This window comes from Mytilus edulis, chromosome 3 (assembly GCF_963676685.1).
Source record: "Mytilus edulis chromosome 3, xbMytEdul2.2, whole genome shotgun sequence".
Taxonomy (NCBI): domain Eukaryota; kingdom Metazoa; phylum Mollusca; class Bivalvia; order Mytilida; family Mytilidae; genus Mytilus; species Mytilus edulis.
This window is the reverse complement of record NC_092346.1, coordinates 13,166,356-13,194,000: the sequence shown is the minus strand read 5'-3', so window position 1 is coordinate 13,194,000 and position 27,645 is coordinate 13,166,356. Positions and strand designations below refer to the sequence as shown.

General features: G+C 35.1%; 1 protein-coding gene across 1 annotated transcript in view; it reads right to left on the bottom strand.

Moving 5' to 3' along the window:
• Positions 1 to 4,005: 4,005 nt before the first annotated feature.
• Positions 4,006 to 27,645, bottom strand: part of LOC139515051 (polycystin family receptor for egg jelly-like) — a 62,626-nt gene continuing 38,986 nt past the window's right edge. Inside the window, exons 19-25 of the mRNA XM_071304612.1 lie at positions 26,395 to 27,130; positions 25,590 to 25,710; positions 22,806 to 23,044; positions 16,981 to 17,155; positions 15,586 to 16,812; positions 6,708 to 6,840; positions 4,006 to 4,482 (exon numbers count right to left, since the gene is read on the bottom strand). Of these exons, the coding sequence (XP_071160713.1) occupies positions 4,479 to 4,482; positions 6,708 to 6,840; positions 15,586 to 16,812; positions 16,981 to 17,155; positions 22,806 to 23,044; positions 25,590 to 25,710; positions 26,395 to 27,130 (2,635 nt within the window). The 3' untranslated portion in view covers positions 4,006 to 4,478. The remainder of the gene's footprint in view (positions 4,483 to 6,707; positions 6,841 to 15,585; positions 16,813 to 16,980; positions 17,156 to 22,805; positions 23,045 to 25,589; positions 25,711 to 26,394; positions 27,131 to 27,645) is intronic.

The window sequence follows — 27,645 nt, the reverse complement described above, 5'->3', positions numbered from 1 at the left end:
TTTATGAAGGTTTATCGTGTCTTCCGCCAAATGAGGCACCCATTGATGTTGGAAAACACATCTTGAAGTTAGCCAAGTCCTTTACGATGAAAATGACACCTTGTATAGACCAATGATATGCTCAGTTTGGTCCCTAGGGTGAAAAGATCTGGGGTTGGTATGGTCAATATTGGCGTCTGGCTATCCAAATTGGGGGTAGGGGTCAATTAAATATTTTTTAGGCTTACGTTCACATTTTTTAGTACAAGTAAACATTCAGGCATGTAGTAAACACTCTTAGCTTTAGTTTGACCTATATTAGTATAACCAAATGGCATGCCTGGGCGGTGCTGGGGGAAGATTTTTACTCTTATTGATATTTGTCTTTATGTTGGTTTTCTAGGCTTTTATGATGGTTTATCGTGTTTTCCGCTTAATGAGGAACCTATTTATGTTGAAAAACACATCTTAAAGTTAGCCAAGGCCTTTTCGATGGAAATGACACCTTGTATAGACCAATGATATGCTCAGTTTGGTCCCTAGGGTGAAAAGATCCGGGGTTGGTATGGTCAATATAGGTGTCTGGTTATCCAAATTGGGGGTAGGGGTCGATTAAATATTTTTTGGCTTACGTTCATATATTGTAGTATAAGTAAAGATTCAGGTATGTTGTTAATACCCTTAGCTTAAGTTTGAACTATAATATTACCCAATGGCATGCCTGGGCGGTGCTGGTGGAAGATTTTCACTCTTATGGATATTTGCCTTTATGTTGGTTTTCTAGGCTATTATGATGGTTTATCGTGTTTTCCGCTTAATGAGGCACTTATTTATGTTGGAAAACACATCTTAAAGTTAGCCAAGGCCTTTACGGTGAAAATGACATCTTGTATAGACCAATGATATGCTCAGTTTGGTCAACATGGTGAAAAGATCCGGGGTAGGTATGGTCAATATTGGCGTCTGGCTATCCAAATTGCCGGTAGGGGTCAAATAAATATTTTTTTGGCTTACGTTCACATATTTTAGTATATAAAAATTCAAGCATGTAGTAAATACCCTAAGCATTATTTGAGCTATAATATACCCAAATGGCGTGCCTGGGCGGTGCTGGGGGAAGATTTTCACTCTGATGGATATTTGCCTTTATGTTGGTTTTCTAGGCTTTTATGATGGTTTATCGTGTTTTCCGCTTAGCTTATGCTTACCAAGATATGAGTTCAATGAATCAAAGAGGAGAAAACTAACGAAACAACTAACCAAAGGCCACATAACTGTTTGTCGGACTTTTATTGCATAAATAAATTGCTGAATAAAAAGATTTGGGTAATATACAATGATATATTAGTAAGACATAAACAACCAAAATACCCAGATATATTCGAGATGACTCTTACGACAAGGATAATACACACAAGATGTGAGTAATATATCATTGAGACAGCCAAACATTGAAACAACAAAAAAAGGACACATCTATATATAGATGCTCATGGTGACTATAAAGGTACCTGTAATTAATATGAAAAAACTGTAAAATTCAGGAAATTACAAATTCTGCGACTTATTGAATATCCAGAATAATAAGAACATTATAATTGATATCTGCTACATATGTTTCAAGATCAACATTTCATTACTATCTTGCACGTGACATGATATGCTTGAAGCCTAAGTTTTTAGAGTCTGCGCTATTGCATGAAGTTCAAATCTATTGCATTGCCTTGTTAGAAGATGTGCACTCTAATTTCAGTACTTTTGACTGAACAAAACCTTTCATGACAAAAACTACATAAACATGTTTATCCCAATGCATACGCCAATCTACATTAGCAGCTGCAAGCTTTTGAATATCGAATGAGTTGGGAAATATATATCCCACACGCAGGTGAAGTTGGTATATTGCTATTAAGGTGGGGAAAGTCCAAAATGAAAATCGTCTCACAAATAGATTCTGGTATTGAGATGACTGCTATTATAAAAGTCCAAAAATGAGGCGGTTGAAGCCGCGTCAGTTGTTTTTTTTACAATTTCTAGTTCTGCAGGATATACCTATAGAACCCAATAAGAAATGTTTGAACTGTTAATTGAAAGAACATCCTCAATATATCAGAATGTGACATTAAATGATCAGGCTTCTTGAAATTTTTGTTTTTGACAATTGTGTGAAGGAACTCTGACTCATATGAAAAATTGAAAATGTCGACAAGGAGAGGCGTACAGTTCGTTCCCATATATAGGAATGCCGACATCTTGCTCAAAAAGTCTATTTCAAAATTTAACAAATATGTTGTCAATGACAAATTCATTCATACTTTTACCTTCTTGTTTACTATCAACAACATGCCGTACGGTATCCTACGACGATAAATTTTATAGCGTATGTTATTGTTTATATCTAAGATAGTACTATACTTTTTGGACCTTTTGAATTATAGCTCTTCATCTTTTATATAAGCTTTGGATTTCAAATATTTTGGCCACGAGCATCACTGAAGAGACATATTTTGTCGAAATGCGCATCTGGTGCAACAAAATTGGTACCGTTGATTTTATTACTACCACTGGGTCGATGCCTCTGCTGGTGGACTATTAGTCCCCGAGGGTATCACCAGCCCAGTAGCCAGTACTTCGGTACTGGCATGAAAATACGGATTTTTTGTGTTATTTAAATTTGCTGTTACAAAATATTAGAAATTATTAGAAATTAAGGAATGTATCTCCCTCATGCAAAGCTCTGATTCCTTTCACGAATTTGACTATACTTTTTGGACCTTTTGAATTATAGCTCTTCATCTTTTATATAAGCTTTGGATTTCAAATATTTTGGCCACGAGCATCACTGAAGAGACATATTTTGTCGAAATGCGCATCTGGTGCAACAAAATTGGTACCGTTGATTTTATTACTACCACTGGGTCGATGCCTCTGCTGGTGGACTATTAGTCCCCGAGGGTATCACCAGCCCAGTAGCCAGTACTTCGGTACTGGCATGAAAATACGGATTTTTTGTGTTATTTAAATTTGCTGTTACAAAATATTAGAAATTATTAGAAATTAAGGAATGTATCTCCCTCATGCAAAGCTCTGATTCCTTTCACGAATTTGACTATACTTTTTGGACCTTTTGAATTATAGCTCTTCATCTTTTATATAAGCTTTGGATTTCAAATATTTTGGCCACGAGCATCACTGAAGAGACATATTTTGTCGAAATGCGCATCTGGTGCAACAAAATTGGTACCGTTGATTTTATTAATAATAGATGCATCAGACTATTTAGAATCTAAAGTTCACATTATATTTCTTAAATTAAAAAATGATAACTTTCTATAACATTTAAATGTTTTATTTAGTAAAAGAATTAGCAAATACTAGTAACGTTAATATCAATGAAGGAACAATTGTACCATTTAAAAAAAAACTTCACTAAAGATAATCACAACGGAGAAAAATATATTTTCTTTGTCTTGGTAATAATAATAAGTTTAATACAAATTGCAAAGCAGTAAAACATATGGGAATATCTCTGATGTCTAATGTAGCAAACTAAGCTGCATAAATGTTTGAATATATGTAATAGACATAATAACGAAGGCAAACAGCTTAACAATAAAACACAAAAGATTAATAAACGATCAATACTATGTATATAAGAAAAAAACAAGGCTGAAAATGCACGAAACAGTTATATTCAATAGGAATATTTACATTTTGTCTATTACACTATCAAAATAGTATCCTCTATAGTATCCTTTCGATTTCACTGTTTAATTTATATATTAAAAACCCACAACATTAAGAACTATAGTAGACAAGTAACAATGTGGAACATTAAACTCATGAACCTCTTGTGTGATTTAAATGACCCCAATAAATTAATTTAACCCTGTCGATCCACATATAATCGACTTTATGTCCTTTCGAGTCTTAAAGACAAAACCGTTTCCCTTCTGGAACCCATTTAAAATTGTTTTATAGGTTGTATATACTGACGTATGGAAATTTAGCATTATTTGTTCAAAATATTGTTGTCAGCATTCAGATGATTTTCAAACAAAAACTTCACATAGGATTTTAAAATAAGTACACCTTTATTTTCGGCCTATCAAAGTCTGAACAGACCCGAATGTAAAGCAACATAGTGTATTCCCTATACTGCAAAATATTCGAAACAAACTGTCATGGGAATTTATGGTGATAGAAAAGAGAACAAGAAGTCGCATGTTAATAATGATAAGAGAAAAAAGACAAAAAACTGATATGTAATAAGTATCTACAATGTTATAGAAAGTTAGTAGTGTGTATTATGTGTTCTGTTACAGCTGCAGTAACTGCTTTGGTGAAATCTTTCGATGAGATATCAAACCATCTTGTCTGTTAGAAGATTACACACGACTGTCATGTTAGCACGCAAAGTTGTTAATGTGTGTATCATTCTTCTGTTAAATTTAACATGCACACACATTGAAATGACGGCGGAGCATCTGATAATTTGTTTATCTGCAATAAAATGATAGAAAAGTCTAAATATTTATCTTTATTTCTATTTTTAATTTGAATCTCAAATTGACATTGACACTAGGTTTTACATTTACAAAAACTGTATTATAGTCTATAATTCTAAATATTCACGCAATGCTATCTCTACATTTGTAATTTTCTAATATCTTGATATCAGACATACGTTATGTTATACGCTATCTTTACACTGATTTGATAGTTTAATATATTTTCATTAGATATTAATTACTTACGAATAATACACTAAAGTATACGCTACCTTAAAATTAATATTCAACATAAGGACTGTGTCAATCGATCCTTCGTTGGAAGAAAGACATATTTCATTCCCATTCGTATAAGGTATATTCGAATACATTTTATCCATATCAATTTTGATCATATCATAAATTAATCAACTTTTCTTTCAACGAGTGTCATCAATTGTAACACAACGTATCGATAAATAATTGTAAGCTAACATTCTTTTTTTGTGGCTCCAAAGAAAGGATTTTCAATATAACCAAAAAATAAACAGCATCTTGCTGACACAAACAGATATTGATACAGGTCGTTTATATTCATTTTTTGTAGAAAATCTTGGCGTAGTTTTAAGTTATTATTCATTTACAGATGACGAAAAACCAGGGAAATATCAAAATGGAAACGTGATAAAATTGCCAATAAGGACATTGACATGATTGACGTAAGCAAATATAGGTCATCGTACAGCCTTCCATACTGAGCAAGACCAATTTATATAGTTAGTAAACTATAAATAAGACCATGAGAGTACAAAATGTGCACAGGAGAGTACTGTTCTGTGCTGAAACAATACAGACCTATATAAAAAAAATATATATGACAGAAACCACCTACAGACATCTACTGAATTAAAGGCTTCTATTAGGGACAGACACACTACGAAAGTGGTGTGGTTAACATTTTTGCGAGCACTCTAACCTTCCCTGATCTATATCAAAGGTGTAACAGCATAACATAAAACAAATGAGGATAAAATGTATTTTTTTTATCTCTTGTAAAACTTTATGTCAAAATTTTCATGACGATTTTCCCTTCCAATTCAGTTATATGTGAACTGTTTCTATAAAAAAAAATATAGCTGCATAGTCTCTATATTCAAGATCAATACGTTTGCACTGTTTACAGACACCGGTCCATCTTCTGTAAACTCGAATCAAATTTGTTTAATTCTAACTAACCGGAATCATGTGCAATGCGTTTAGTGTTTAGTGTATACGTTTCACGGTAGTTAAAGTTATCTCTGGTACAGATACGACACCTTGAATCGTCGAGGTTTTAATTTTTTTTCATGTTAAATTTTGCTTGGGTTTTATATGCTTTATATAATTTGATTTCGATAAAGTTGAACATTTTCCTTTAAAATATTTGTAATTCCGAGGTAATTAATAGTAAGACACGTATTTTCTTTGGAGTTTCACAGCGATATTGCAAATTTTTCGCATTTGAATGCCACCCTCAAGGGACTTTCCTTTTTGAATTTTCCTCGGAGTTTCAGTAACTTTTGTGATTTTACTTTGTCCTCAAATTATTTTGTTGGATATTTTTGGAATTGTTCAAAACATCTTTTATTTCAAAAGTCGCCTTGTTCTTTGTTAGTCTGAAACACGACAAAAGTAATATTTTTTTCTTTTATGAAATGTCATAGATAGAAGTTCTGATTAAGTGATATTACATCGAATGTTGTCTAGTCTCATGAACTTTGCAGTTATACACTCTTATCTAATACACATATATACATTGTAGTACAATACAGAATTGTTGTTTTATTTATGACAAAATAAAAGAAGAAAAGAGATTTTGGCGTGCGTCCGTTTACATATGGTATATATCGATAGGAATTTAACCTTTTGATTATTTTATCAATGAATCTTTCAACTAATTGTTTTTAAATTATCGAATATTTTCCCTCAAAACACCCTCTGACCGAACGGTTAGTACACATTAGATTGTAGAAAAAGATGTTTGCTTTTTCAGAACAAATAAGAAATTTTATCGTTTAAATATGGTGAGACAGTATACTTGATATTATAAAATTACTATACGATAGATCTATGCTGTGTTAAAATGTATATTACTTCGGTTTTGTCAATTTCAAGACAAATATATTTTTTAACTTAAAATATCCCCTTCCTTTAAAAGATAAGCATCCATTGTGGACACGAAAAAAAAATCATGCTTACTTATTGGTAACAACAATACGTTTTGCTCTCTTTTCGAAGTCTGTAGTAACTCGTGGAAACATTTTATCTTCATCAGAATCTTTAAAGGCTTTTCGTATGTCGTACAGGAAACCAATAGATGTATTCTGAAAAGCTACAAAGAATTATAAAAAAGTAATAAAACATTATATTACTTCGTATTCGTGAAATACTCGTTTATAAGTTTTCCAGGTTACACGAAACAAAATCGTTCTATCTAAAGTACAATACTAAGTTTTTTTTTTGCTCGATGTGTCGTTTATATGTTTTATTTTGTTGTTTTATTCGGCGTTTTTCTTACGGTTATTGCGCTCCTTGTTTTTATACGGCGTATGGTTTATGATTGACGCCTTGGTGTTTCTTCTCACGTTTCATGAGTTATTTGAATGAAAAATTAAAAGATAATCCATTATCACAAGAAGTTCATATCAGTTATACAAACCGTTGGGTTTAATAGATTCTGCGAAGCATCTTATCTAGTGGATGTATGAATCAGATGTGGATACTAACATATGTCAGATATCTATTAGATACAAGCAATCTTGACTTACCCTTTACACTAGTATCCTCATTGTAAACTTAGATTGAAAGAAAAAGTCTAACTATATTCAACAACTAAAAATGGCTAATGCAGATACACATATCGCGTTTGGGCGGGAGCTATATACACATTGTAACAAAAAATGGAATGAAATATTAACTAAAACTTATTTGATCCGTATACTTCATGGTTTAAAATAACATCGCACTCATTGTTTCGTTTCAAGGAAGTGTTTTTAAAGAAACACTCGGCAATCCTATTGGAATCATCCCTGCTATTTTTGTCGAAATATTTTTCTTTTTATAAGTATTAGAAACTCTTCATATAGGAGCTTCTAACGAAAAACTAATGGAACCTTAAATCATCATTTAATTTAACGATCCGCTTTATAAATGATTTCCTCTCTCTGAAAAAACTCAAAGTTATGGTGACTACTAGTAGGTTGATTTATCTAATGGAATTTAATAGAAGTAAACTACAAAGACAACTAATTCACCTTCAAATTTAGGCTCGAATCTAGAAATTGACAATAAGGAAATGTTGAGAAGTAAGCTCTCCGACAAAAGTGACAAATTCATTTTTCAACTTTCAAATTTTTCTGAAGCAACCTTCCAACATTGCTGGTATATGGAATACATATCTCTTATAGTTAAATGACAATACAAAATATATCCCCTCAGTTGTTATAAATAAAATCACCATATCTATTGAAATGATATATCCCTTTTATTTTTTAGAATCGCATCACAATCTACTTATTCCCATGAGATTGGCTCTCTTTAATAGAAGAGCGACGAAAGATACCAAAGGGAAAGCCACACTCGCAGATTGAAAATAAACTGACAACGCCATGGCTAAAAATAAAAAAGCACACAGACAAATAATATTACAGAAGACAACATAGAAAACTAAAGACTAAGCAACACGAACCCCCCAAAAAAACTGGGGTGATCTCAGGTGCTCTGGAAGAGTAAGCAGATCCTGCTCCGCCTGTGGTACCCGTTGTGTTCCTTGTGTTATTACCAATGCGGTAAATAGTTTAATTCGGTAGGTCACATTCGTGAAAAGGGAAGGGTAATTGTAAAACTTAATATTTTATATAAAACCAAATGTAGCTATACATGTATAATAATGTTTTACAATGACAGTGCTTCGTAGGCCTATAAGGCTGGCTGAAAATAACAATGATGTTCATAACATATGTATTATATTATGGCAATCCAGGTTGCACTTTAATCAATTAGTTATGAATTCATTCATATATGTATTAACGACGTAAGGGACATATCCTATATCATTTGTGAAACGGTTTTTCCATAACGGTCAACCAACTGGTGATGGCGTCCGTAAAATTTACGAAGGGATGATATCTACTTCACCGTTTTGAACTCTTGGTTTAATAAATTTCTTGTGAGCAGCAACCCTCTATCAAAGAAAACATGATAGGAAATATCGCTTCAATTGGGAGATATATACTCCGTATGCAGGCGCTGCTGGGATGTTGCTACATAGAAATGGAAAGTTTACAATTGGGAAGCTAGAATCATCTCTTTTGTTGTAAAGTTTTGTTTTCAACAGACACTTATTGTCAATTTCTAGATGTAAGTCAAGGTATGAGGCTGATTTGACTGTATCTGTAGTATCCTTTATCACTAGTGCGATGGGATAGATTCGTTCAACATAGTCACCAAATTTTGTATTATTTAGTGAGAGAACATCATCTATATAGCGGAAAGTAAAGTAAAGGGATACTGCTAGCTTCTTAGTTTTCTTCATAAGAAATTCCTGTATGAATAGCATTTATCAATATACTATACTTTTAAAATTCTTAATTTGTCCTTAAGAGACAAGAAAGATTTTTTGTGTATTAGAAAAAAAACCACTTACTGTCGTGAATATAGGCCAAGAACTTTAGAACGTTATGTTATGTAATTGTTTCCCGTACACTCGAGCACACTAATTGTAATGTAACGTACCGTTATTGCTACGTATCTCTCTAACTTACGATCATAAAACATCTCAACTAGTAAGATGTTATTTTCTTCCATAAGTATTACGCAGTTAATAACCCTCAAGACATTGGTGCCGTGACGAAAAACCACAACTAGAGATGAGTTCGAAACTCAAAACTGTACGAGCAGCACATCGACGAGCAGTAATAAAGCTACTGAAAAAAGAAGAACCGACAGAAGAAACCGCAACAAGATTTTGTCAACCTAAATTCCATGATGGAGCTTATCAAAACCAAGCACAAGACATTGTCCGACCTTAATGAGAAGATTTTGGAAATTATTGAAGAAGAAGAAGACCTCGACGAAGAAACTGAAGAAGTTGACAGATACGAGTAAGAGATTCAAATTGGAATAACGGAAATTGAGAAGTTCATCAAAGAAGTAAGTCAGTCTAAAAATTAATTAGCACTTAATCCAAATGCATCAGATTTTATATATAATAACTCCAGCGTGCAAGAACATTCTAACCAGATATTTTTTCAACTCAGAGCAAACAAGCTTAAGCCAATCAAGCATTCCCACCTCTACACTGTCAATTCATTATAACAAATTGCCTAAACTCAACCTGTCAACTTTCGGTGGAAATCTACGAGAATGGTCAGCCTCTGGGGATTCCTATAATAATTTCTTACATGAAAATCCTTCTTTGAGTGACGTGCAACGATTTAACTATCTAAAATCACAATTTTACGCATAAGCTAACCAGTGTATATTGGGGTTGCAATTGACTAACACAAATTTTACACGAGAGATTTTGCCAATAGCACAAAATAATCGCATACATGCAAAACGTGCTAGATTTGCCTGCACCAACGCCTGGATTTAGACTGAGATCAGTTTGTGTTACAATATTAAGTAATATATGTGAACTAGATTGAATGGGTCGATATCAGGAATCGCACGGAAGCCTATGAATACCACTTATACTCAACAAACTTCCATGTTTTGTCAAACAAAACATTTCTCGAGACCATAGTAATGATAATTTGGATATTTCAAGTTTACGCAAAGCAATGAAGAATTGTATCCAAGAGACCGCTAACACCAATCCTATTGAAAACGATATTATCCCCACCGCATCGTTCGTGACGGAAACTACAAATAAAAGATGGAGGTTAACAGGGTCTAGAGATAGAAACGACAATGGTAAATTTAAGAATAAAAGACCGTGTTTGTTTTTGTTTTGGTCAAAACTCGCATCACCCAAATGAATCTAAAATATCATCGATATAAACGCACGCACACAAATTGTAAAGGAAAAACGAGTTTGCTTTTACTGTTTCGGTAATCACAAGGTGTCGGAATGTAAGTCACAATATAGTTGCCGAAATTGCAGTTAGAAACATCACAGTAGCATCTGCCATAATAATTTAAAAGATGGAAATTCCACTTCTAGTAAAAATAGATAAGTCGTAACAAAACCTCCCAATGAAGATGAACTAAGTACCACAGAAATAAAGAGCGCCGCTATGCATTCTGCCGTTACACATACATAAATTGTATTAAAAACTGCCGTAACGCCCCTTTGGTACCATAATGAAAGTGTTATGATTAACATTTTACTTGATTAAGGCGCTCAAAACTCGTTTCTATCTCAAGAACTAGTAGAAAACTCCATATCAAGCCAACTGGTATAGTAAGCATGCAAATTTCAGCATTTGGCGGGAAAGAAGCTGAGGTACGCAACCTGGAGAAAGCAACATTATCGGTTGAGACCGAAAGAAAAGAAAGAATTCCAAATTGAAGTAATTATTGTACCAAAAACTGCCGCACCGATACATATGAAGAAACGGGTAAACATCAACAGCTTGTCCTATTTACGAGGATTACAACTTGCCAAACAGTTACTTGCTTCTCGTTGGAGCAGAATACTACTGGTCTTAAGTACAAGATGAAGTTATTCGAGGTGACGAACCAACAGCTGTTAAATCCAAAATAGGCTATGTGCTGCTGTATTAGGACCACTAAACACAGGTACTAACACTGCACAATGGAACTCTACGATGATGAATGTTTTAGTTGCGCACAAACCTGAGGAGTGCGATTTACAGAAATTTTGAAAAATTGAGTCGAGCAGATAAGAGACGGATTCTGATGAAAATACTAAAAATGTACAAAACCTAATGTTTGAGTACCAAAACGAAAATAAATATGTCGCAAAACTACTATAGAAACCAGATCACCCAGAGTTAACAACTAATGAATATGTAGCAAAAAGAAAATGTAATAGCTAGGTTAGCCAAAGATCCAGGTGTGTTAAATCTATACGATAAGATAATCAAAGAACAGGAGATAAAACTTCATAGAAAAGGTACCCTCCACAGAAACAGGTTGCACACATGGACAAATCCACTACATACTACACCAACCCGTTAAAAGATAGATTCAAACACGACCCCTATAGGCACTCAGCTATCTAATATCACTGGACCAAAGGCACACAGAATTGACAATAAAATAACAAGTGATCCGAAGCAAATATCACAGATTATAAACATGTACTGGTATTCTGATCTAAATAAACTTTTAACTGTAAATGGATGTGTCCTGAAATTCGTAAAGAACTGTCAGAAAAAAAACCGTCCATATCGACAAAGGAGTTCACAAGTTGACAGGAAGCTCAAGACAATTATAACAAAAGAGGAAATTTCATTAGCTATGGATTTATGGATTAAGGATATACAACAAGACAGGTACGTGAAAGAGCTAGAACATATTTCGTGAAGTCCAACAGCTAAATCACTACTGCTAGTACAACAGTTAAGTTTATATCTGGATGAAAAGGAAATCATACGATGTAAAGACAGGATACAAAATTCATTTCTAGAAGAAAACGCGAAGTTTCCTATTTTATTACCAAAGAAACACAAACTTACAGATTTTGTTATTATGGACACACATCTAGGAAATCTACATATAGGAGTCCGCCAGGCAATAACACATATAATGCAATCATACTGGATACCAGCAATTTGACAATATGTGACCAGTGTCTAATACCGCAGTCCCACTAGGCCACGATCGCACTACGATCTATGAAACAAATGCAAATGTGGATGATCGTAGTACGATCGTGTATATTGCAGTAAGGTCGTATCACGGTCGTGGTGAGGTCTTCAAGATCGTGAAGAGCGTGGCCAACTTTGAACATGTTCAAAACAATCGTGGTGCGGTCGTGGCGAAATCAGGTCGTAGTAGAAGCGTAGTGAGAGCGCACTAACATCGTAGTAAGATCGCAAAGGTCACTGTACAATCGTAGCGAGAGCGTAGCGATACCGTGATTTTATTCGGAGAGACTGCGCTACGATCTCACAGCGACTTTATCACGACCTCACTAGTAATATTTTGGGCCCTTTATAGCGTTCTGTTCGGTGTGAGCCAAGGCTCCGTGTTGAAGGCCGTACCTTGGCCTATAATGGTTTACTTTTAGAAATTGTTACTTGGATGGAGAGTTGTCTCATTGGCACTCATACCACATCGTCCTATATATATTGACACATCTGTGTCATCTCTATTATCGTTCACTAAACTATCGTCATTTGAGCTTTATGGACCACCAATAGGTTGGATTGGTCGGTCCGACCTCTCTGCTTGATCAGGATTCGTTACTTTGCCCCCTCTGCCTCTACATCAACCCCTACCACCACGCCCACATGTTCTGGTAGATTTTGGAGGCATGACTGTATTTTTTCCGAGAAATCTACGTATTAATCAGAAATAAAAGAAATGGAACTGTATTGATATGGAACACGATGTTGACGTTATTGCTGAGAACGTAATTAAGATCGCAGTATGAACGTAGTATAATCGTGGTAAGAACGTGCTATAATCGCAGTAAGATCGTGTTGCAATAGTATAACTCGCGGTATGGTCGTAGTGAGAACGTGAAGAGCGTAGAAAGATCTTGATAAGCGTAGTGAGGTCGCAGAATAAACGCGGTTAGAACGTGGTCTAATCGTGGTGGGATCGTTGTAGAAGCGTAATGAGGACGTAGTAGCATCGCGAAAGCAACGAAAATTTACATTTTCACGCCGCTCGCACCGCGACCTCACCACGACCTAAATTTATATTAGATCGCGGTGAGCGTGGTGCGATCGTGGTCTAGTGGGACTGGGGCTTAACGCAAATGCGTACAATGTCAAAAAATGATTGGAAAACTGCATAACAGACCAGAACCACCACCACTACCAAAGGATCGAGTAAAAGACACCATACCATTTTGCACTGGGATATATTTTGCTGGACCTCTACATATCAAGGATACATCAACACAGCCGCGGAAAGTATATAAAATTGAGAATGGAAATGGGGAATGTGTCAAAGAGACAACAACCCGACCAAATAAAAAACAACAGCAGAGGGTCACCAACAGGTCTTCAATGTAGCGAGAAATTCCCGCACCCGGAGGCGTCCCTCAGCTGGCCCCTAAACAAATATATACTAGTCCAGTGATAATGAACGCCATACTAATTTCCAAATTGTACACAAAAAACTAAAATTAAAATAATACAAGACTAACAAAGGCCAGAGGCTCCTGACTTGGGACAGGCGCAAAAATGCGGCGGGGTTAAACATGTTTGTGAGATCTCAACCCTTCCCCCTATACCTCTAACCAATGTAGAAAAGTAAACGCATAACAATACGCACATTAAAATTCAGTTCAAGAGAAGTCCGAGTCTGATGTCAGAAGATGTAACCAAAGAAAATAAACAAAATGACAATAATACATAAATAACAACAGACTACTAGCAGTTAACTGACATGCCAGCTCCAGACTTCAATTAAACTGACTGAAAGATTATGATTTCATCATATGAACATCAGGCACAATCCTTCCCGTTAGGGGTTTAGTATCATACCATCATAACATATATGAGAAGAACATAACCCGTGTCATGCCAACAACTGTTTTTAGAATAAATGTCTTTAGTTCCGATGCAAAGACCTTATCAGTGACTCAATATTAACGCCAAAATATGCAATCTTTAATGACTTGACAACAGTATCGTAATTATATCCCTTCTTAATAAGTCTATTCAAAGGTTTTGTAAGTTTCTGAGGTGAATACTGACACCTTTGTGCTTTATAAAGAATATTTCCATAAAAAATTGGATGTGAATGATAGCTGACTAAATAGTAGAATATATGTATATATGTTTATTTTACATGTGCATGTATACGAGCTATACTTTTGGAAATTTTACCTGATTTGTCATTGAACACTTTTATTTTAGCATTTAGACGTTTTATCAGTCGAAAAGGAACACCACCAACTATTTATTCCGATAACGCACCTACATTTGTAGCCGCGTCAAATGCCCTTCAAAGTCAGCTTAATATGCATATCAACTTAGAATTTGTTCAGAAAAGAAGCGCCGTGGTATGGCGGATGGTGAACACGTCTAATTGGCTTAACGGAAATGACATTAAAGAAAGATTTTGGTAAGGCACTCGTCAGCGAACAATCTTCGACAAAAATACTCACTGAGATTGAAACTATAATAAACAATCGCCCACTTTCATATATGTCTTCACATATAAGAGATCCCGAACTATTGACGCCATCTCATCTTTAACACGGAAGGAGTATTACGACGACAGAGATGCACAACGACAAAAACAACGCGAATATTCAAGAACTTGATACGATAACAGCAAACAAACTATTTGAGATAAAGGGACTTTTATTGGACCATTTCGTAAAACGTTGATCTAATGAATATCTTACCGGATAACGTGAATATCATCGAGCCTCCGGAAAACATACGTGGCAAGTTAACATCGGTGATGTCGTTCAACTAGAAAGTGAATAACCACGACCTTTATGGAGATTAGGAACAACAGAAGACGTCACCAAAGGAGGACATAGCCTCATTCGGGCATCAAAAGTACGGACTTTTAGAGGACTAGTTATCACACGACCAATTGTGAAGTTATATCCGTTAGAACTATTGTAACTGTTAAAAGATTTTGTGATGGACAGTTAACGTAAAGTGAAATTGTACCAACAAAAAACTTTCAATATGATCTATTTATAGAACTTTATTATTTTTGCTTATTTATCATTTTAATTTTTTTTCATTTCTTATGCATTTTGAGGCCCCTAGAATGTCATGAATATAGACCAAAAGACTTTAGAACGTTATGTTATGTAATTGTTTTCCGTACTTTCGCGCACACGAATTGTAATGAAACGTAACATTATTGTTACTTATCCCTTCATCTTACAATCATTAAGTATCTCAACTAGCAAGATGTTATTTTCTTCCACAATTATTAAAAAGTTAATAACCCTCAAGATACTTACGTTGCTTTTTGGAATTTTTCGTAGGTTCTGACTTTCTTACGAACATATTCTTGATTTTATCCCACAAGCAATCAATCAATTCTTCCGCCTTGCTTCGTTTGTTCATGGTATGTACTGCACTGATACTCTCACCAAGAATGGCCATAAACATCGTCATTAATGTGAATACTATCACCAAGATGAAAGTAAAGAAATAAAATTGTGCTATAATTGGATCCTTCTCATTTATTTCTGTGAATTTGCTTTTTCCCATCATGCTAATGAATAATGTTCCCATAGATTCAAATATATCACAATATGATTCAATATATTTTCCGAACAGCAAATATCCTAGAGCGGCATAACACAGAAATACGTAAAGAATAAAAATACCAAACCAGAATAAATCCTTTGCACAATTATTAAAAACTAAGAGAATATTACCAACTCGTTTGTCATAACCTAAAATACCGACCAATCTTAATGTTGAAAATGATAACAAAGTAGCATGCAGCAAATTAAACAACAAGTCCCATATTGCAATATGCTGAAAATTTATAAATTGTTTCGGATCTTCCTTGAATTTTTCCATGGTTTGTGATGCAAGAATATGACGCCCAGCATACATTGAAATACACACAAAACTCAGGGATATGCAAGAACAGTCAAGAATGTTCCAGACACTTTTAAAAAATGTTTTTCTCTTCTTCATAATACCTGACACGACCTTGACTGTTAAAGCGACTAAAAATAATAAAAATAATATTTCGCAAATTAATGTGTAGATACCATTCGTACCATGATGAAAATAAATTCGAAATGGATAAATAGAATACGAGGTAACTATACCTCCTGTCTCAGGGAATTCTGCTAAAAACATGCTGTACGCGAATAGGTTGAGATCCGGTGCATATAAGTTGAACTCTAAATAAATAGCGCGTGTATTTCTATCAATCCATAAATAGTCTGTTAATTCGTTTAAGGTTCTGTTTGAAAAATCAAAGTTTACAGCTAGTTCGGTAATATATCCGCCACCTCCGTATGTGCTATAGCGTCCAGGGATGGGAATACCCCATATATCAACGGCACTCGTGAATTTCCACCCAGCATACGAAAATGAACGTGCCTCTCTTTCTTTGTCACATATACCACTAACCCAACCAAAACAAAAATCTCTGTTTTCTTCCATCGGTAAGTAGTATTTTGGTCTTGTTCGAATTTTACCAAAAAATGGAAGCACTTCAGAAGCTGCAAATAAAAAAATATAGCAATCTGTAAAAAAATGTTTGGAAAAAGTGTTTGTTTAAAGCAAAAATGTTTAAATACTAAATTAATGAATATAACCCAATCTCAGGTCCTAATGTTATTTTAATTTCATATGAACGTAACGAGATAAGATAAAATGATTGTCCTTACAATCTGTGACCCGAAGTTGTCTCAGTCGAGGTGGTCCAACTCTAAAACTTGTCAAATCATGGAAATTTTGTCTTAGTCTCCAATGCAAACGTTCTCCTGTATAATCAGTTTCAGGATACAACTGTGGAAACGCTGTATATCGCAGCCATTTCATATAATCCTTGACGTGTGTTATCTAAAAAAAAAATTAGTTTATGTGTTTCTTTATTAATGCATTTTTCAAAGGATCTCCGTAATTACAATTTCAATCAAACAAAATAGCAGAATCATATTTGCATCGTGCATGGCTACCACAATTAAAATGTAACTGTTTATACTAACATTCACCAATACTAATTACAAACGTTGTATAGAAACTATACATTGAGGCAGGACATAATAATAGAAAAGAACAACCCGTATTGTTTGCTCACACTTCAGTCAATATCGTCCCACCTTAAATCTGTCTCAAACTTCTTATTAAAGAGGGACGAAAGATACCAAAGGGACAGTAAAACTCATCAATCGAAAATAAACTGACAACGCCATGGCTAAAATGAAAACGACAAACAGACAAACAATAGTACACATGACACAACATAGAAAACTAAAGAATAAACAACACGAACCCCACCAAAAACTAGGGGTGATCTCAGGTGCTCCGGAAGGGTAAGCAGATCCTGCTCCACATGTGGCACCCGTCGTGTTGCTATGTGATAACAAATCCTGTAAATAGTCTAAATCGGTAGGTCACATTCATGAAAGGGAAGGGGATTGTAGTTACGACGTAAGGAACATATCAGATATCATTTGTGAAACGGTTATTCCATAACGGTCAACCAACTCGTGATGGCGTCCGTAAAATTTACGAAGGGATGATTTCAACTTCACCATTTGCAACTCTTGGTTTAATAGCTTCCTTGTGAGCAGCATCCCTCTATCAAGAAAATCATCATAGGAAATGCAAGCACGGGAATATCGTATCAATGGGGAGATATATACCCCGTATGCAGGTGCTGCTGGAATGTTGCTACTTAGAAATGGAAAGTTCACAATTGGAAAGCTGAAATCATCTCTTTTGTCGTAAAGTTTTGTAAGTCTTATAAACTGTCTGATAAACTGAATAACAATATTAAAGGTTGATATCATTATTTTCAATATAACTATATTTATTAAGAAATTACGTCAATGGTAACTTGGAGGCAATATTAGTTTATCAATGTTCAAATCTCGCAAATTCATCTGGAATATACAATTCTAGATAAAAACAATCAGAACTTGCGGAAATCGAAAAATCTACAAATATAGAGAAATCGAACCTTCAGTTTGATTCTCATAAAAAGAAGTAGGCCGAATTAGACTGTTTACCTTTATTTGTGACATTTTTACCGATTGTGTCTGTTTGTTTTGTTCACGCATCATTATCATTATTATTAAATTTGACGCGACTGTCGTACAAGTGAGAGGTTTAGCGCTGTAAAACCAAAACCAGGTGCAATCCACCATTTTCTACATTTGAAAATGTCTGTACCAAGTCAGGAATATGACAGTTGTTGTCCATTCGTTTGATGTGTTTTATCCTTTGATTTTGCCATTTGATTAGGGACTTTCTGTTTTGAATTTCCTCGGAATCCAGTATTTTTGTGAATTTATTTTTTGGTAAAGTGACAGATCAGACAAAATTCTTGATTATAAAGATCTCAGACCGCAATAACAGGGCTCTTTTGAGTTGAAACACAGACACCTTTTTTTTTCTTTTTTCCTCCTGGAGTTGTTTCCTTCAGTATCAAAACATTGTTAACGAAAGGCAGTATAATGTAAACAGGCATGCGCGTTACGTGTCAATTGAGATATGTAAACGTCAAACGATAGGAAAGAGGGTAATTCCCTTTAGAGAATGGGAAGTGGACGGGAAATGGTCACGTATGTCATAGATCCTTGTAGTATGATGTTTAAGAACGTTATGCATTTATGCTTGTTTTTTTTCTTGAAAGAATATGTTTTCTTCCAGAGCATGCCAAATGTTTTTTGTCTATTTTAGTTTCCTTAGAAAAATGTATGCTCTGGCTCCTGTTTTTTTAATCAGAAATAATAGCGTAATGGCATTTATATTTAATAGAGATATCACATAACTTATTTCTGTTAATTACTCTAAACTAGAGGCTCTCAAGAGCCTGTATCGCTCACCTGATTCTACTTGGGTTTTTGAAATCATATAAAAAAATATAAAATTTGGCTAAAAGTGACAACACAACCTCATTTATAAGGAAAGGAACATGTTTAATTTTATTCAAAAGTCCCCCACTGGCGGCCATCTTGGATGACGGATCGGCTACAAAGTAACAACACTTGGTCAGCACCTCATAAGGAACATTCATGCCATGTTTGGTTTTATTCCATTCAGTGGTTCTCTAAAAGAAGTCATTTGTATGCATTTCCCATAGGGTCCTATGTTAAACTAAGTCCCCTGCTGGCAGCCATCTTGGATGATGGATCGGCTACAAAGTAACAACACTTGGTCAGCACCTTATAAGGAACATTCATGCCATGTTTGGTTTTATTCCATTCAGTAGTTCTCTAAAAGAAGTCATTTGTATGCATTTCCCATAGGGTCCTATGTCAAATTAAGTCCCCGCTGGCGGCCATCTTGGATAATGGATCGGCTACAAAGTAACAACACTTGGTCAGCACTCCATAAGGAACATTCATGCTATGTTTGGTTTCATTCCATTCAGTGGTTCTCTAAAAGAAGTCATTTGTATGCATTTCCCATAGGGTCCTATGTTAAACTAAGTCCCCTGCTGGCGGCCATCTTGGATGATGGATCGGCTACAAAGTAACAACACTTGGTCAGCACCTCATAAGGAGCATTCATGCAATGTTTGGTTTTATTCCATTCAGTGGTTCTCTAAAAGAAGTCATTTGTATGCATTTCCCATAGGGTCCTATGTTAAACTAAGTCCCCCGCTGGCGGCAATCTTGGATAATGGATCGGCTACAAAGTAACAACTCTTGGTCAGCACCACATTAGGAACATTCATGCCATGTTTGATTTCATTCCATTCAGTGGTTCTCTAAAAGAAGTCATTTGTATGCATTTCCCATAGGGTCCTATGTTAAACTAAGTCCAACGCTGGCGGCCATCTTGGATGATGGATCGGCTACACAGTAACAACACTTGGTCAGCACCACATAAGGAACATTCATGCCATGTTTGGTTTCATTCCATTCAGTGGTTCACTAGAAGAAGTGATTTGTATGCATTTCCAATAGGGTCCTATGTTAAACTAAGTCCCCCGCTGGGGGCCATCTTGGATGATGGATCGGCTACAAAGTAACAACACTTGGTCAGCACCCCATAAGGAACATTCATGCTATGTTTGGTTTTATTCCATTCAGTGGTTCTCTAAAAGAAGTCATTTGTATGCATTTCTCATAGGGTCCTATGTTAAACTAAGTCCCCTGCTGGCGGCCATCTTGGATGATGGATCAGCAACAAAGTAACAACACTTGGTCAGCACCTCATAAGGAACATTCATGCCATGTTTGGTTTCATTCCATTCAGTGGTTCTCTAAAAAAAAGTCATTTGTATGCATTTCCCAAAGGGTCCTATGTTAATCTAAGTCCCCCGCTGGCGGCCATCTTGGATGATGGATCGGCTACAAAGTAACAACACTTGGTCAGCACCCCATAAGTAACATTCATGCTATGTTTGGTTTATTCCATTCAGTGGTTCTCTAAAAGAAGTCATTTGTATGCATTTCCCATAGGGTCCTATGTTAAACTAAGTCCCCTGCTGGCGGCCATCTTTGATAATGGATCGGCTACAAAGTAACAACACTTGGTCAGCACATCATAAGGAACATTCATGCCATGTTTGGTTTCATTCCATTCAGTGGTTCACTAGAAGAAGTCATTTGTATGCATTTCCAATAAGTCCAACGCTGGCGGCCATCTTGGATGATGGATCGGCTACACAGTAACAACACTTGGTCAGCACCACATAAGGAACATTCATGCCATGTTTGGTTTCATTCCATTCAGTGGTTCACTAGAAGAAGTGATTTGTATGCATTTCCAATAGGGTCCTATGTTAAACTAAGTCCCCCGCTGGGGGCCATCTTGGATGATGGATCGGCTACAAAGTAACAACACTTGGTCAGCACCCCATAAGGAACATTCATGCTATGTTTGGTTTTATTCCATTCAGTGGTTCTCTAAAAGAAGTCATTTGTATGCATTTCTCATAGGGTCCTATGTTAAACTAAGTCCCCTGCTGGCGGCCATCTTGGATGATGGATCAGCAACAAAGTAACAACACTTGGTCAGCACCTCATAAGGAACATTCATGCCATGTTTGGTTTCATTCCATTCAGTGGTTCTCTAAAAAAAGTCATTTGTAAGCATTTCCCATAGGGTCCTATGTTAATCTAAGTCCCCCGCTGGCGGCCATCTTGGATGATGGATCGGCTACAAAGTAACAACACTTGGTCAGCACCCCATAAGTAACATTCATGCTATGTTTGGTTTATTCCATTCAGTGGTTCTCTAAAAGAAGTCATTTGTATGCATTTCCCATAGGGTCCTATGTTAAACTAAGTCCCCTGCTGGCGGCCATCTTTGATAATGGATCGGCTACAAAGTAACAACACTTGGTCAGCACATCATAAGGAACATTCATGCCATGTTTGGTTTCATTCCATTCAGTGGTTCACTAGAAGAAGTCATTTGTATGCATTTCCAATAGGGTCCTATGTTAAACTAAGTCCCCCGCTGGCGGCCATCTTGGATAATGGATCGGCTACAAAGTAACAACACTTGGTCAGCACTCCATAAGGAACATTCATGCTATGTTTGGTTTCATTCCATTTAGTGGTTCTCTAGAAGAAGTCATTTGTATGCATTTCCCATAGGGTCCTATGTTAAACTAAGTCCCCGGCTGGCGGCCATCTTGGATGATGGATCGGCAACAAAGTAACAACACTTGGTCAGCACCTCATAAGGAACATTCATGCCATGTTTGGTTTCATTCCATTCAGTGGTTCTCTAAAAGAAGTCATTTGTATGCATTTCCCATAGCGTCCTATGTTAAACTAAGTCCCCTGCTGGCGGCCATCTTGGATGATGGATCGGCTACAAAGTAACAACACTTGGTCAGCACCTCATAAGGAACATTCCTGCCATGTTTGGCTCCATTCCATTCAGTGGTTCTCTAGAAGAAGTTCAAAATGTAAATTGTTAACGACGACGACGACGGACGACGACGGACGACGGACGCCAAGTGGTGAGAAAAGCTCACTTGGCCCTTCGGGCCAGGTGAGCTAAAAACGATAGAAATCAAGACCCTAAGTGTAGTGTTCTTACAACACTACACAGTAAATCAAATAAATTAAGAAATATCGGATTTAGTCAGATATAACACGTAAAGAGACACATACATTCTTTAATTTTGAAAATGTCTAATTTGGAGTTTTTTTTTTATTTATTTTTATCTAATTCAATTAATATTAATGATTTTATCAGATAGATATGGGATGAAATATAAAATGATATCTTTATTCTATATAACTATACACGGACTATAATATTTCAAGAGTTCTGCTCTAGGAGGTTCCCAATATATTTGCGGACGATAACTTTAGCAAGGATGTATCAAATCACTTGACACTTGGAAATATATCAAGGATACCCATTATACACGTATATCTGATTTGAATGTGCCATATTTCATATTTATCCTACTAGGGTTATTGTACAAGGTATTGTGATTTGTTTTAATATTTTACCTTATTCAATAAACGTTCTAGGAGTTTTCATGTGATTTGTCTGTGAAGCATAAACTTACCTTGCCAAACTGTTGCAGTGTTTTATTTTGAGGATTCAGAAGCTTGGTGGCAATGTTTTGATGAAAATTGTAAGATCTGTCATCTTTATAACTGTAGCTTATGCTAAATATAATCCATAAAAAGAAACACGTAATGAGGACTTGTTGGATACTTTCCATCATTTGAATGCATTTCTGCCTTTCGTTTCGAGCTTTTTCGATTGACGAATGGTTAAGTGGTAACACAGGCAGTCGTTTATCTGCAAACATTGTAAACATTAAGATAAACCTGTTTTTTCAATTTCACTAGTAAACAGGTTTTAAGTATAAATAGTCATTTTAATATTTAAAAAGTCTGAAACTAAAAACGACAAAGCTTGATAAGAGTTTTATAATTTGTTTTTTTAAGATATTTTGTCGTTTGAAATTCATTACCGTTCAGACGTGCAGTTAATACTGTACTGTTCATTGGCTGTTTATACAATTCAGAATGTTGTTATTTTGTACCTGTAATTAACAACTACTGAATGTTCTGAACATAGACTGTTTATATCATAATTGATTACAAATTTCTGAACAGTACTGAATTTACCGAAGAGAATAAGTTTGAAAGTTGACTGAAACCACTGAACTTGAATTATTAATCCATTGTTCAGTTTTTTAAAGGATGTTCAGACCAAAATGGTCGTTTCAGTTCAAAACTGGTTTATTAGTGTTTGTTATATTTTATATCTTTGAATATGGATACAAACATGTGTGTTTAGTTATCAAGAAATACATTTTGTGAAATATAATAAGTACCAAATAGCTGAGACAACGTTACACTTAAGAAATATGATGTGTTTACCGAGGCTTTAAATAGAGAAAGTGGGCATTTGTTAAGATTATTAGATCATCATGCATATCCTTAAAAACCTACCCAATTAAAGACGTAATCAAAGGTTTCATAATGAGTGAGAATTGAATATCGCTTGATATCAACTCGAGTTATTTAATTCAAATATAATAAACAAACGACCCTTCGGCCAGTTTATTATTACTATTTAAATTAAATAACGAGAGTTGATATCAAGCGATGTTCAATTCTCACAAGCCGTTTAACCTGTTTCTCTTATTGTCGACACGTTTGCAGCTTCGCCGCATTTGGCACAACTTTTTGGAATTTCTGGTCCTCAATGCTCTTCGACATTGTACTTGTTTGGCTTTATAACGTTTTTGATCTTAGCGTCACTGATGAGTCTTATGTAGACGAAACGCGCGTCTGGCGTATTAAATTATAATCCTCGTACCTTTGATAACTGTTTACACCACTGGGTCGATGCCACTGCTGGTGGACGTTTCGTATCACCAGCCCAGTGGTCAGCACTTGGTGTTGACATGAATATCAATTATATGGTCATTTTGTTACAAAACTTTGAATTTTTCGAAAAAATAAGGATTTTCTTATCCCAGGAATAGATTACCTTAGCTGTATTTGGCACAACGCTTTGGAATTATGGGTTCTCAATGCTCTTCAACATTATACTTGTTTGGCTTTATAATTTTTTTGATCTGAGGGTCAATGATCAGTCTTATGTAGGAGAAACGCGCCTCTGGCGTATTAAATTATAATCCTGGTACCTTTGATAACTGGTTTTATTGTGTTGAATTACAAATCCCGCGAATTATTTGATCTAGTCTTTTGTACATACCAGTATGACGTCAATAGCCCTGAACTTGAACATCAGACATTTAAAAAAAATTAAGCCTCAGAATGTAATATAATTTGAAAAAATATAATTTTCAGGTGAAAAGTGTGAGTGTTTTGTGTTTTTAAGAGACTAGATCAACGATCCGCTGAATTTTTAGCTTACATGATGGAAGTGTTGACCATAAGAGAAAAGGATTTAACAACTTGGATATTATTAGTGTATATAGTGTAATAGTGATCTAAACGATATATATCGGGTTAGTAAATTCCATATGGAGTTATAGCGTAGCTCGAATCCCCATATGGAATTAACTGACCCCATATATATCGTATTAAGTCACAAGCACACTGTGTAACGAATTTATCTTACCGACTATCTTACCATGCGGTATATAGACTAGCGGACTATCAAAGTGATCAAGTCTGCAATATTAGGAACCTACCGATAAATGCCAACAATAAACATTTGTAAGCTTTTAATGTGTTTTGTGGATTTTTTTTCAATCGTTATGAAACCTATCAGTATCGTAGCCATGCATGCATCAAAAGTGAACTATGCAAAGCCGGAACATGCATCATTCAGTTGTCTTTCAATTGAGATCCATGGTCAATATCGCGAATGACTATTTAAGCCAAATAGACCGGCTGCATCTGTAAATGTCTTCAAATTTTAAGTTAATTTAGGGCTTCCGTTTCCTATCACAAATGTATCTTTTATTTGTCTGATTATCTACTGGTAAAAGTGATGTTTATGTTTTCACGAGAAACCTTGCTTTATTTTTGACATTCGGCAAACACCTTGGGTTAATTATTTAACATAAACCGAAAGTTTTTGAATTAAGTTTTGTCCTGGTGTTACATATAATACACTTATCAATCCGTTATTGTTCCTGATAACTGGATAAGACTCATCAATATTAAAACAAGAAAATGTTATGTCAGCTAGTCATTATAGAGAAAACAAACTATTTAACGAGCTTCATTCAAAATCCACAGTTTTAGAATCCCATTTACATATCAGTCTCAGGCAGTGGTAATGACAGACAAGTTTGCGTTTTAACTATTTATATGACGAGCAAATACATAAATATATCTCACATGCACCAATCACTTACCTTTTTGGTATCCAAAAGTGTGCCTGTAGTTCTTGAGAATGAATGACCTTGCCAGTCCTGTAGGTTTGAACTTGTTGGTTTGCTTTATTAACATTGCAAATACTGCAGACATAACTATGATCTATTTAATAAAACACAAATTATCAACTATTATCAGTAATTCTCAATAAGGTGCATTTAGACAGTAATGAATACGGGTCATAAAACATAAACGGGACAAATTTTCTGCATCAGAAGCAAATTTCGACATTTAATGTCTCGTCTAAGATGATTAGAAGATTTAAATACTTAAACAAAAGTTAAAGAGATGACCAAACGAAAATATAGTCCAATCCGGACAAAGAATCAGGTTGACATGAGGGAGATTTATTCTTTAAGTTAAAATGCCTTTTAAAACAACAAATTTAAAACGAACAATATACGTACTTTAAATTCAGTACAATTTTACAATTGCTACTGGGCTTCTGGTACTCTTGGGCAATATGTGTGTACCATTAGATATATTGAAACATTGTGTGTAACAATTGTGGTAAAATCAACGTTACCAATTTTAACGAACGCATGGGCATGTTTTCTTAATGATCCCGATATATTTGACAATATTCGAAAAATATTTGAAAAAACAATTTCCCCTTTCATTGACCACTAATGTGGTAATTTAAAATATACAAAATTTTGAAGAGAACAAAACACAAATTGGACTGAACTGGATTAGAAAATCCGTCTACTTTTAACTGATGATCAGTAAATTAGTTACAACAATGAAAATATATGTTTTAAATTTGTTAAACTATATGTTATTTACCTTAAATGGATCCAGTAGAAAGATCGAGCTAAAGAAAGACAGGAAAAACTGTCCCAGCCATTTCTCAGACTTTTTTTCTCCCCATTCGACGCTATAAAGAGACAAGAAGACGGAACATGCTCCTATTCCTGATAGTGCCAAAATCCATGCTATATATTGAAACCAATATGGAAAAATAAAACTTTCAGTGTTGTAAAGTCCCTTTGAAACGAGAGCTTTCTCTAAATTACGACTATCTGCCATTAATCTATCCAACCAAAAATCCAATACCGGTATTCTATATTTTCGTGAAGTATCTTTAGTATCAGTGTCGTTTTTCCTGTGTTTACTTTTACTGAACATCAAAATTACTAATACGGTGGTAGGTGTTGAAATTAGAGCAGATATTAGTGCAATGTAAATTGCTGTCAATGAGAATGAAAAGGGACCAACACGAATATTTGATCCAGCATTTGAATATTCGTCTTCGTCACGAAAATATATTGCATTTCCTATCATTGTTAAAAAAACAAACAACAGGAAGCATGTAAGTCTCTGACACCTTGTATAATGGCTGCTTGTTGGCCGGAAGAATATTGAAATCCACATATGGTTATCAGCTAAGTTTTCTTTTATATTAAGGTAAAACATATTTAAGAAAGTGGTGACATTTTCTTTTCCACAAACTGGAAGGACAGCATCTACACTGCTTTCAACTGTATCTAAGCATAGCCATTTACCACATAGGAAAATAAACCTGAAATGTACATATCAAAGTTCAATTGAATTCATACAATTTATTTAATAAATTGGAATAAACAAGAATGTGTCCACAGTACACGAAAACCCAACTCATACGTTCATTTTCTATGTTCAGTAGACCGTGAAATGTGGGATCAAAACTCTAATTTGGCAGTAAAATTGGACAGATCATATCACAGGGAACATATGAATTAAGTTTCAAGTTAATTGGACTTCAACTTCATCAAACAACTACCTCGACCAAAAACTTTAACCTTAAGCGGGACGAACGGACAAACGGACACACAGACCAGAAAACATAATGCCCATAAATGGGGCATAATCGTATTCAAAAGGTAAAAATACGTTCTAATCTATCTGATGCATATCAAATGATTTATACTTGTTGAATTAGTAGGATTTGAAATAGATTTTCGCAGGTTTGTTAGACGACAAGCATTAATAGTTATTTAAGATTACGTCATGTAGACACAACTAATTTGTGCAATGTTTTCCTTGATTTGCCCTTCA